We start from the raw sequence: 12,470 nt of genomic DNA, 5'->3' as shown, positions 1-12,470 counted from the left end.
GCAAATGGGGAACTGTATGTTAACTTCCTCGACCATCCAGGTGCACTGCAGGACAATTTACCTCAAGTAGCTCCATCTCCTGCCTGCTCTTTAGGATGGATTTTTGGCCTTTATTGTATTTTTCTTTATTCATGCTGCCCCTTTAAAAAAAATTAGTTATTTATTTACTTGTCTAGCTGGGTCTCAGTTATGGCACATGGCGTCTTCCTTGCATCTTGCAGGATCTTTCTTTGAGGCACACGGACTCTCTAGTTGTGGTTCATGGGTTCAATAGTTGCAGCCACAGGCTTAGTTGCTCCTGCAGGATCCTAGTTCGCCAACCAGGGATCAAACCCACGTCCCCCGCTTTGCAAGGTGGAGTCTTAACCACCAGGGAGGTCCCCACAACGCCTCTTTTGAGCTGTTTCCCCCACTCAGTGGAAAGGGAAACTGAAGAAGAGGAAGAGAAGGCTGAGCCCAGGACTTGACCACTGACCACTCAGACTCTGAGGCCCTGCCGGCTTCCCTGGGAGCACGCCAGCCAGCCCAACCCAGGTCCCTGGAGAAGTGGCGTGCCCAGGCCATCAAACTCTGCAGGACGTAGACTTCCTCCCAGCTGTCATTCTGCCAAGGAGCTCTGTGTCTCCCGGCTGGCCACTTTGCCCCTTGTTGCTGCTCTTCTGAGCATAGCCTCCTGCTCATAGCAGATCCAGATGCTGGGGTGTGGCCAGTGGTCATGGGATCCAGGTCTAGCCAGTCCCCCAAGTGTTCCCAGGCAGAGGCTAGAGCAGACCTCTGATCAGTACCCCAAGTAGAAAAGGAGTCTCACAGCCAGGCTTGTTCCTCTGAGCATTGCTCATCTGCTGACCCCCTGCAGAGGCCCAGGGAGCCCCAGCTTGCAGTGGACAATGCCTTTGTCTCCATTTTTTGAAAATAATTTTCCGTGGGGCTTCCCAGGTAACTCAGTGGTAAGGAATCCACCTGCCAATGCAGGAGATGCAGGTTTGACCCCTGGGTTGGGAAGATCTCCTGGAGAAGAAAATGGCAACCCAGTCTGGTATTCTTTCCTGGAAAATTCCATGGACAGAGGAGCCTGGCAGGCTACAGTCCATGGGCTCGCGAAAGGTTGCTGGGCATGACTGAGCAACTAAACGGCAACCACAGATTATAATTTCATAGCTGTCTGTCAGAGCTGCTTCCAACCTAGTAATTTGAGATCAGTGAAAACAAAAAGTTACCAAAGTAAAAAATTTTTCAGTGGGTAAGCACACACTTTTTTAAAAATAGAAGCCTCATTTTATTTTACTTTTATTTATTGTAAATATTTTTTGGCCACGCCACGCAGCATGTGGGATTTTAGTTCCTTGACCAGGGAGCCAACCTGCACCCGCTGCACTGGAAGTGCGGAGCTGAGCCTCTGGGCTGCCAGGGAAGTATGCCTTGTCTCCTTTGCTCTTGCGCTGCTCCTGGCCCCACCCCTGTGCATTTCAAATTAGTGTTTCCAGTGCTTCCAAGTGAATGCAGGACAGATGTTCACACAGGTGCTATACTCTTCCTTGGATAAACACAGTGGAGTTTGCATGTTTTTCTGTGTGTGTATGTGTGTAAGTGAGTGTATGTGTGTGTGTGTGAGAGAGAGAGAGAAGCATAGGTCTTTGAGATGGAGGGAGCCTTTACAGATGTTTTCTCAAAGCATCCCATACACTTTGCATGTGGTAGGTGCTCAATAAATGCTTTGTGATGAGTTTTCAGTGGGAGTCAAAGCCTTCTGTTTCATAATAAACCCAGCGGCCCAGGCGTAGGAAGTACAGTTCCTGTTGAAGTACAGCTGTATTTGGAAGTACAGTTTCAAGTCGAGCCTTGAAATGCACAGATTCAAGGAGATGGGAATCATTTCCAGCCCCACCAAGAGACTATCTGCTGGCATCTGGTAAACGCCTCCCTCTGTCTCTGCCTCAGCAGAGGATGGTGGTGGGTTGTGTAGCAGTGGCCAGAGGAAGTCTTCTCCCCTGGCAAGTGGTGAGGACCATCAGACAATGGAAGTGACCCAGGGGGCTCCTGGCGAGTTAACTGCTCTGTAAATGTGAGCTAACCATAGCTCCCCTGGGGAAAGGACCCTGCCTTTTTTGCCTGTGCAGAATGTAGACGGAGTTACTGTGAAACCAAGACAGCCTACTGTCCTGCATATCTCTGCTCGTCACAACTGGTCCAGCTGCTCTCTGTTAAAACCCAGCGGCTCAAGTCCAGTCTCCTTATCATGGCTTACAGCCTGCCTGCTGCTCCTGATTTACAAAGGCCAGGCTGCTGGGCTCGAACCCAGCCTGGCCACTTCTTGCTCTGTGACCTTGGGAAAATCACTTAGCCTCTCTGGGCCTTAGTTTCCTCCCTTCTGGAAACTGGAGATAGTAATAGTCTCTGGTTCAGGGGGCTTTTTCATACTTAGGGGAATTAACAAGGGTAAAGCACTGAGTGTGAGCTGTTATTCTTGCCCTCATTTGCACATATCAGCCTTATACCTCTGGTCCTTTAAGCTTCAGAATTACTGAAACCTGTGCAGTTTCCCACGAACGGAAGAGCCTGGTGGGCTACAACCCATGGGGTCGCAAGAGAGGACACAGTTTGGCGACTCAGCCGCCACCACACTTCCCAAGCATGTCCTGCTATTTGCTTTTCTGTGCTTTCTGCATGACCTTCCTATTTCTGGAAGGTAGCCCTCACCCCATTCCCAGCCCCTTTTAGAACACTTTTTCATCCTTCATCCTTTAAAACCAGCACTGATAAGGCCCTTGAATCTCAATCTCTCTCTGCCTCTTCCCTCCAGCCCTCGTGGACGGTAGTTGTGGCCACATCATTTTCTAGGCTGCTGTAACAAATGCCTTTAATGCCCCAGAATCATCCCTTCTTTTGCCTCCTGACTGTGAGCTCCTTGAAGACAAAGCCCATGGTTTTACTTTTTCAAATCCAACACCTAACCTAGTGCCTGGTATACAGTAGGTGAGGAATAAATGTCTCCTCACATGAAACCACATTTATCTCCATCTAGAAGGTCAGCCTTTTAAAAACATTTTCTCCCCTCCCTTTTTCTCTCCCAAATAACTGCATGATTTATTAAGACTAGAGACTTGCTCTCAAGGTTTCGTTTGCAGCTTCAGTCTGCGAGTGCCCTTTGTGGCCAGTTTGGGGGTGGGCCCCTGGGACTGCCATTGCTACCCTGAATTACCAACGAGTGCTTATTTTCCTGGCCCCTGCCAAGAGTCTGCCATTTCTAATCTTCACCCCTCTTGCCTTTTCACCTCCCCTGTTTACAGCTGCTGCTCTCAACTTTCTCACCAGCTCCACGCCCTTCCATGGCAGGCCTTGTGTATCTACAGGGAATCCCCCTGGATTTGGCCATTTAGGTCCCTGTGAGCTGGCTGGAAATAAGTTGGAGGTGGCACAGGGCGTAATCCTGGCTGCTTCCAAACCAGGGCTTCTTCCTTCTAGAACAGTGCCTGACCGAGTACCGGCCTGGGTGAGCCTTTCATCTTTCCTTTCCTCTGGATAAAGCCTTTGGCAGGACAAGGTTTGGGCCGGAGGCCAGCAATTCAACTGGAAGGGCCATGCGCCAGCTCTTGCCTTTCTGGAGGTCGGTCTGTTAGCCCAGGGTTCTGCCAAGGTTCACAGCCTTTCCTAACATGCCTGGATGACACAGGTCTACCTCCCACACCATTTTGCAGTCAGTCACCAGCAGAGAAAGCCTGAGCAGAAGGAAATACATGCTCTGCTGTCTTTTGGCACAGTGTCTTTTGCCCAATTTTTATCCAGGGGTCTTTTAAAGAGCCCGCACGGAAGCGGGGTAGCAACGGCGTGCCTGGAAAATTCATCAGTGCCACTCGGGTTGATTTTCCTCTCCTCTTTAAGCTTCCCCCCCACCACCCCATGGAGTGGGGCTCTCAGCGACCACTGGCAGATGGTTGGGCGATGGCTCGTTGTCATTCTGGTGGGCACCAGTGTTTGGAGGGCTCCGGGCACTTTGTGGGTTTTTGCATTTGTCTCTGAGATGCTGAGAGCACCGTTGGCACATGTCCCAGTTAATGGATGAAGAAGCTGATCCTCTGGCGATTAAGATCGTGAACCAGGGGCGGGGAGGGGCACAGATGGGAGAGAACTTGGGTGTTCAGGGCTACATAATTTTTTTTTATTTTAATTTGGCTATGCTGGGTCTTAGAGTTGTGCCACGCAGGATATTTAGTCGAGGCATGTGGGATCTAGTTCCCTGACCAGGGGTTGAATCCAGACCCCCTGCTTTGGGAGCAGAGTCTTAACCCCTGAACCACCAAGGAAGTCTCGGGGCTGCGGTCTGTCTGGAAGAGGATGTGCACGGTATATGCGTGCCTGTGTGTGTGTGTGTGTGTGTGTGTGTGTGTGTGAGAAGGGTGCGGGGTGGGCGGAAATGCATGAAGTTGTGTACATGTAAGAGAAGGAGAATAAAAGGAACAGGATTGAAAGGAGAGAGGGACCTCAGTGTAAACCTGCAAAAGAACTGTCACCACCTCACATCCTTTCTGCTCAGAGCTGCCTCCCACAAGGAGCTCATATGCCTTTTATCCAAAGCACCCTCTTGCCCAGGCCCCCAAGGAAAGTCCCAGTGACCTACCCAGCCCTAGCGGACCCTGCGCTTGCTGGATGTTGGGTGGGTCACAAAAGCCCTCTGTTCCCGCCCGTCCTTCCCCGTCTTCCCTGGCGCTGCTTTATAGCCAGCATATGGAAACTGCTTCTGTTTACCCAGAGCTACCTCGATGCTGCTGTGCGCTGTGCTCCAGTGAACGGAAACTTTGGATTCCCCGCTGGGTCATTTGCGAGGCTGCATGCAAAGCCGCCAGCTGTTTTGCAGGGAGTGTCTGGGCCCTATTACATCAGTGCAGAGGAAGCGTTACCATCTGTGCAAACAGGTCACCCTGGTTTATCTGCCTGTCCTCTGTGTGGGGAACGCCTCTCCTACTTGGAGGCAGCTTTTGTTGTTGTGGTTGTCGTTATGCTGTTTTGTATTCCACCGCCTGCCAGTTCAGCCGTTTTCTTTCTGTTCCTTATTCTCCACATTCAGCTCCCTGGGCTGATTGCCAGGATGTAGGGAGGGGAGTTTAGGAGTAGGTGTTGCATAAATGTTTAGTGGCGAAGGTCGGCAGGGCCTGAAAAGGCTGCAGACCGGCTTTACAGGAGAGCTCTTTGCCCAGGACACCCAGAGTTCGGAACAAAGTGTTTTTCTCTTCGGGGACTGGGCAGGGGGTGACTTTTCCCAGAGGCGCAGAGTGGGAACTTCCAGGTTGCCAAGAGCGTTCAGCTTTCTCTGGCCCTTTTCAAACCTCCCGGGATCGGCGAAGCTGGCTGCTTCTAGGAGCCCAGGAGCTGCCAAGAAGACGGCCGCTCCCACCCTCCTGTGCTGCTGTGTATCTTGTTCCCCCACTTCTTTCCTCCCGTTTCCAGCTGCCTCCCAGGAGAGGCGGAAATGCAGAGGCGAGGGCCAGCCATCATCTTCCTGGAGGAGGCAGCAGAGGGCCAGCTGCCCGACAGCCCTGTGGAGAGGTCATCCTGTCTCCTCCAGCTGGGCCCTTGCGGTATGCCTTGACCTCGCCATGGGTGAGTGTGGCACCAAAGGTGGTACCAGGATCAGAGATCGGACATGTTGGTTCTTACGGGGTCTCTAATGTAATCACCGGCGGGAGGGCGGGTCCCTGATTGCAGGCCGGGGTGGACCCGGGGTGCTGTATGAGAGCCCTCCAGACAGCCTTGTCCGGTCTCTCCCTGTGCAGGAGATGCCCCGAAAGTTGCATCACCCACTTTTTACGTGGAGACCTGGCAGGGGTCGGGGGGCAGCGCTGTTTCTCCCAGGAAGTGCAGATTCACCCCAGGTGGTTAGGAATAGGCCAGGGCTGGGCTCCAGGTCGCCAGGGCAGGTGGGTGCTCACAGTCAGCAGGGTCTGAGGCTCCCCAGGTGTGACCTAGAGTAGATTCAGTGGGCGTAATGGAGGGACCTCCACAGCGACACGGGGACAGACCATCCCTGGGACATCATGCTCAGTAGTGATCAGTCAGAGGACCCTGGAATTCCCATACAGCCTCACCTTCTGCTTCAGTGGAGTTCACTCCGAGGAAGCTCGCTGGATACATGCCCCCTGTCTGAAACTACAGGCCCGTGGTCTGACCTCTGACCTGCCCCCTTGCACCAGCCCCCTCCCCTCTTCTCTCTTTTACCCTAGCCATGTTTCTTTATGGGAGGCCGCCGACCTTCTGAGCATTCCTCATCAACAAGAAAGCACTTGGGGGCTGGAGGGTTTCCATTGCTTCTTTGGCCACTTCTCCAGCCTGGGAAGTGGGAGAACAGGGCCAGGAATCTGGAGTTAACCCCCCTTCCCTCCTCCAAAAAAGGTGACTTCCCTGGTGGTCCAGTGGCTCTGGACTCCCACTGCAGGAGCCCCGGCTTCCATCCCTGGTCAGGGAACTAGATCCCACGTGCTGCAAACTAAGACCCTGTGCAGCCAAATAAATATATTAAAAAAAAAAAAGAATTAGACCCCGCAGCTCCTAAACCCCTCCTCATGGCAGCGCAGGGAAAACGCTTCCGGTCTTGGCCTCTGGGCTGCCCACCGCCTCTGAATGAAGACTGCGTGTGCAAGGAGCGGGCTGGACCGTGGCTCCTGCCTTCCATGTCACCCTTTCCGTGATCCCTAAATGTGGCTCCCCAGCTGCTCCTGCTTGGAACATGGGGTGGAGGGGGGGACACTCTTGGAAGTCACCTGTGGCCTTCTTGAAACTCCCTGCTGTGGCCCTTGTCACCGAGGGCCTTTCACCCCTGTCCTCGAATCACAGTCACCAACAGGCACTCAGGCTTTGCATCTGGAAAGCCAGCCAAGTTCTGTGTTCTGAGCAAGGGGAAGGTTGACTGATCAGAAGCAATGAACAAAGTCCTCCCCGCTGGAGGGGAGGACTCTCTGTTCTGTGTCCTCAGCTCTTTGAGTCCTGTTTCCCTTTTTCAAGGTTCTGCCTGAATTACTCTTGTGTAAAATTGTCCCTCTTGCACAAATCCTTCTAAGAAGGATCTTTGGAAAAGGCAGAGAGGTCATGTCACACCCCTTCTTACCACCCGAGGGCGCTCCCCACTGTGCTCTGGACGAAGCCTGCCCAGCACGGTGGGTGTGCTTCTGTCATCTTTGGGGCATCTTGCATTTCACTTCTGTTCAGATATGTGTGTGGAGCTTTTGCACATCGTGCCTCGCCCTGTTCTGGGCTCTGGGGATACCACAGTGACCAAGACGAAACCCCTGAGTTCATGGAGCTGATACTCCAGGCAGGGAAGCAGGCACCAGGCAGGCCCACCAGTTAAATCCATGACCCCCTCCCAGGTGGCGATAGAAGCCCAGGAGGAAGCCGGGGGCTGTGTGAGGAGGCCAGGGCATGGTGGTGTGCCCCGGGAAGCCAGAGGCAGCCTCTGTTAGATGACCTTCGGGTGGACACCTGGGAGACGTGACCAGGCCAGCCATTCAGAGGTCGGGGGGCAGGGCTGAGGGCACAGCAAGTGCAGAGGCCCTCAGCGGAACGTCCCAGGCCTGTCCCAGGGGGACAAGGAGGCTAGCATGGCCAGCGTGAGGGGTGACTGGGATGAGACCCCAGACCGGGTTTCACAGGACCTGCTCCCCCCAGAGGAGGACTTCCGAGTTTTCTCAGGAGCTGGAGGCGGTGGCATGTTTGGGGCAGAGCAGTGCTACCACCTGACTTAGGTTTTTAAAGGATTACTGTTATACTGAGCTAAAAAGTTTACTTAAAACACATGCATACACACACCAAAGGATTTCTCTGACCGGCATAGAGAAGAGAAGGGCAGAGAGGGGCAGGACGGGGAGCCAGACCAGCAGCAGGGGTGGTGCCCGGTGGGGTGAGGGGCTGGGAAAGTGCAGACAGTATCTGGGGAGGGTCACTCCACATGATGGATGAGGGGGGATGTGAGGGGATGAGCCTCCTGAATCCCTGGGGCCTCTCCTGCCCTGGGGTTCTCTGCCTGTACTGTGCTCAGTCGGGTCTGACTCTTTGTGACCCCCATGGACTGTAGCCTGCCAGGTTCTTCTGCCCATGGGATTTCCCAGGCAGGCGTACTAGAGTGGGTTGCCCTTTCCTCCTCCAAGGGATCTTCCTCACCCAGAGACTGAACCTGCATCTCTTGAATTTCCTGCATTGGCAGGTGGGTTCTTTACTAGCACCGCGTGGGAAGCCAAGGTACAGCCTTTCTGTTCAGCACTTGTAGGTCAAGAAAAATATTCCCCAGCTGACCAAGACCTTCTGCCTGTCCACTGATCACTCATGGCCCTCACTGGCACATCCCAAGAGCTCTGGCCAATGGGAATGATGATCTGTGGAGGCCCAGTCACTTGTTCGCTTTGGTTTGTCTCACTCCGGGCTGCACACGGCAGTGGTTACCCTGTGGCAGACCACCATCCACATTACTCGAGTGAGGGGTGAGTGACCAGAGTTTGTGGTGGAGAGGCCTCTAGACAGGCGGCCAGGAGGCCCGGGTGCTAGAGCTGGGTCTCTGACGGATCAGGCATAGTAACAGGTACGCTCTCTGCCGTGACCTCCGCCTCTCATCTCTAAGAGATGAGCATTCAATTAAATGGTCTCGCCAACCCGTTCCAGACCTAAGCATCATCCTTTCTAAGACCCTGGACCCGACACTCATCCTTTCTATGATGGACAGCAGAAAGTCCTCCAGAGTCCGTGGAGGGAAGCCCCATAGTCCATTTGTTCCGTCGCTAAGCCATGTCCGACTCTTTGCGACCTGGTGGACTATAGCATTGCAGGCTTCCCTGTCCTCTACTATGTCCCGGAGTTTGCTCAGATTCACGTCCAGTGAGTCTGTGATGCTCTCTCTCCAACCATCTCATCCTCTGTCATCCCCTCCTCCTCCTGCCTTCAATCTTTCCCAGCATCAGGGTCTTTTCCAATGAGTCCGTTCTTAACATCAGGTGACCAGAGTATTGGAGCTTCAGCTTCAGCATCTGTCCTTCCAGTGAACACTCAGGGTTGATTTCCTTTAGGATAGACTGGTTTGGTCTCTTTGCAGTTCCTGCACTTTGGTTAAGCATGGGGATTCTCAGCATAGACCCTGCTGACCTTCTAAGTGTGTGAAGCCTGGGTGAGTTCACAGGACTCTCTGGGCTTCCTGTACCTCATCTGTAAAATGGACATAGTAATGGTGCTATTGTGAGGATGAAATTTACAATGATACATATATCATGCTGAGAGTAGCCTGGCACACAGAGTATGCCCTGGAAGTGTGTTTGTTGTTTCAGCAGAAGCTGAATTGATGAGGTTTGGGCTACATAGATTTGTAGGGCTGAGGTTCGTTAGGGTGGGGGTGAGACACGTGTGCTAAGAAAGACCCTTGTCACCCTCTCCTTGCACCACGGCAGCCTTGGTGGAAGGCTTCTGGTAGTCAGCAGGATCCAGGTGACTGGGGTCTGCACGAGTTGTGGCAGGGCTGGCCCATGGGCAGCTCAATTTGCTTTGATAACCACTGCCACCCCCCACCCCCCACCACACACACACACACGAGAGGAAGGGCTGGGAAGGCTCACACTGGGGGATCTCTGAGGCAGGGGCTCACGCAGATGCTTATGTCTAGCTCTGGCTGGGAAAGTGGCACTAATGTCCCCTGCCATCTGTGCCAGCCATCGCCACCCACCCTGCAACAGCACCACTCTTTACCTAGGACTACTGTGTCCCGGGCACCGGCTCCTGCCGTGTGGAGGGCATGGAGGATTCAGCACAGGCACCCAAGATCCCAGCGCCAGCTGCCTGCGAGTGGGTGGAAGAAGGTGGTTTTGACCTTCCCTGGCTCCACCTAGGGCTCAGTTCTTTCAGAAATGGGCACGGGGATCAGAGTTAGGAGATCCTGGCGTTGGGAGAACAGGACCAGAATGAGAAGGGCTGGCTGTAGTCAGATGTGATGGAATAGCTGCCGTATTTTAAATCCTTTCAGCTATGCCTTGTCCTCCTTTCTGGGCTTCCAATTCTTGAAAGGCATGCTTGCATGCATGCAAAGGCATTTCAGTCATGTCTGATTCTTGGTGACCCTATGGACCGTAGCCTGCTAGGCTCCTCTGACAATGGGGTTTCTCCAGGCAAGAACACTGGAGTGGGTTGCTATGCCCTCCTCCAGGGGATCTGCCCAACCTAGGGATCGAACCCACATCCCTTACATCTCCTGCATTGGCAGGTGGATTTTTTACTGCTAGCGCCACCTGGGAAGCCCCTTGAGAGGCATGCAACCTACCAGTTAGGAGCTAACCAGCCTAATTTGGCATCCAAGCCCTGCTTCTCACCGACTGCATGACCTCAGGAAGGTACTTAATTGAAGTGTCTTGGAGGAGAAAGGCAGGAGAACAAAGGACAGGTGGGATAAATATGCAGTAAATTACAAGATGATAATATTTAAGCCTAACATATTAGTAATTACATTAAATGTAAATACTCTAAATACTCTATTTAAAAGGCAGAGTTTTTCAAACTAGAGGAAAGAAGCAAGGCCAAACTACATGCTGCCTATAGGAAACAAAGTTTAAATAAAAAGACACAAAGAGATGAAAAGAATGGAAAAAGCTACAATAATCACTAATCCAAAGAAGTAATCAAAACTGGAGTAGATATTATAATCAGAGACAAAGATTTGCATATTTATAGACTACATTATATATATATGCATATATGTGACTCAAAATTTTAAAAGAGAAGAAAATAATGTAATAAACAGGTAAGAGTTGGAGACACTTCAATTAAGTTGTACAAATGGCAACTAAGCATATGGAAAGATGCTCAACTGTATTAGTCTCTGAGGAAATCCAAATTAAAAGCATCGGATTTAAAACAATGCAGTAACATCACAATATTTTAGGGTAGTTAAGACTTCAAGCAGTGAGCATGTCAATTGGTGGTGCGGAAGTGGAAGACCCAGAACTCTCATTTACTGCAAGTGGGAGTGTAGAATGGTACAGTCACTTCAGAAAACAGTTTGGTAGTTTTGTAAAAAGTTAAATGGGTGATCTAGCTATTTCACCCCTTAGTATTTACCCCCAAGAAATGAACACTTACATCCATACCAAGTCCTGTACATGAACGTTCATAACAGCTTCATTTGAAGTAGCCGAACATTGGCAATGGTCTAAATGTCCATCCATGGGACTTCCCCGGTGGTCCAGTGGCTAAGACTCCTCACTCCCAATGCAGGGGGCCCAGGTTCCATCCCTGGGTGGGGAACTAGATCCCACGTGGCACAGCTAAAAATCCAAAGTGCCACAACTAAGACCCATTGCAGCCAAATAAATAAACAGTAAAAAAAAAATTTTTTTTAATTAAAAGCTGAGACTTGTTTCTCGGTGCCATGGCATATATCAGTGGACATACTTGAGTGCTGTGACACGCCCAGCTCAAAGAGGCTTAGGTATAAAAGGATCTTTGTGGGCTCAGATTTTGGAAATGCTCTGAGGTAAATTTCAGGCACAGCTCGATCCCAGGGGTGTAACTCAGGCAGGTCTTCCCTACTTGGTGGCAGAGGCAGCCTCTAGCAGCAATAGGGAAAGAGCTCCCCAATCCCTCCACACACACACCTTTCTAAACTGATCCTGGAGAAGTTCTGGGTTCACCCTCGTTGGCTAGACTTCGGTCAGCACCATTGGCTGAACCAATACCTGTCTGGGGTGAGACGGGGGCAGGGTGGGGCGGGTGTTGAGGGGATCTCATTGTACTGGATCGGCTGCCAGGGGTGGAGTTGGCCAGAGCCAAAGAATAAGGACAAAAAGTAGGGGACGGACACTCTTCAAAGGCAGACAGGACTGAGTTACCAGAAGGAAAGGGCATGGGTCTCAGCAGGGAAGAGCCATGGATGACCCTGCATCAGGGAACAAATCCAGTTATTTTTATTTTTCTGACAAGGTAGTATATTAACATGCTTCCACAAGGCAAAAGTCATCAAAAAGATCACTCCCTCTTAGGACTTCCACCCTGTCCTCTCCATCCATTGTAGGTAATCAATTTCATCAAGTTCTAATTTATTCTTCCTATTTCTTCCGTTAAGATAAGTAGATATCTCTGTGCTTTCTTGTTTTTTTCCCTTATTTACACAAACAATAGCATTGGGTGTGTGCTTTTTTTATACTTGCTTGCTTCACTTAACAGGAGAAAGAAAAATTTAATTGAGGTGTGGTTGATACACAGCATTATATGTTTCAGGTGTGTAATATAGTGATTCACAATTTCTAAAGGTCATGCTCCTTTTGTAGTTATATAATATTCCTTTGCTGCGCAATATATCCTTGTAGTTTATTTTATCCATAGTAGTTTGTACCTGTTAGTCCCCTCCCCTATCTTGCCCCTCTCCCTTCCCTCTCTCCATAGAAACCACTAGTTTGTTCTCTGTATCTATGAGTCTGCTTTTATTGTTGCATTCTCTAGTTTCTTTTAGTTTT

The 12,470-nt window shown here is 51.2% G+C and overlaps 1 protein-coding gene across 7 annotated transcripts in view; it reads left to right on the top strand.

The window, feature by feature from the left end:
* The window catches only part of TPCN1 (two pore segment channel 1), a 64,033-nt gene that overhangs the window by 16,063 nt on the left and 35,500 nt on the right, over positions 1 to 12,470 (top strand). For 2 of the 7 annotated variants that reach the window (XR_001919373.1, XM_018061166.1), the window contains exon 1: positions 5,143 to 5,595. The exons of 3 other annotated variants lie outside the window; for them this stretch is intronic. Coding sequence is in view for 3 of the 4 variants with exons in the window: in XM_018061166.1 (XP_017916655.1) it covers positions 5,592 to 5,595 (4 nt within the window). In the remaining variant the exon portion in view is untranslated. Of the gene's footprint in view, positions 1 to 5,139; positions 5,596 to 12,470 lie in introns of those variants that run through there. 2 more of the 7 variants (XM_018061167.1, XM_018061165.1) reach the window with 2 other exon arrangements.

Source organism: Capra hircus, chromosome 17 (assembly GCF_001704415.2).
Source record: "Capra hircus breed San Clemente chromosome 17, ASM170441v1, whole genome shotgun sequence".
NCBI classification, from domain to species: domain Eukaryota; kingdom Metazoa; phylum Chordata; class Mammalia; order Artiodactyla; family Bovidae; genus Capra; species Capra hircus.
The sequence above is the reverse complement of the archived record's forward strand: the minus strand, read 5'-3'. Positions and strand labels throughout refer to the sequence as shown.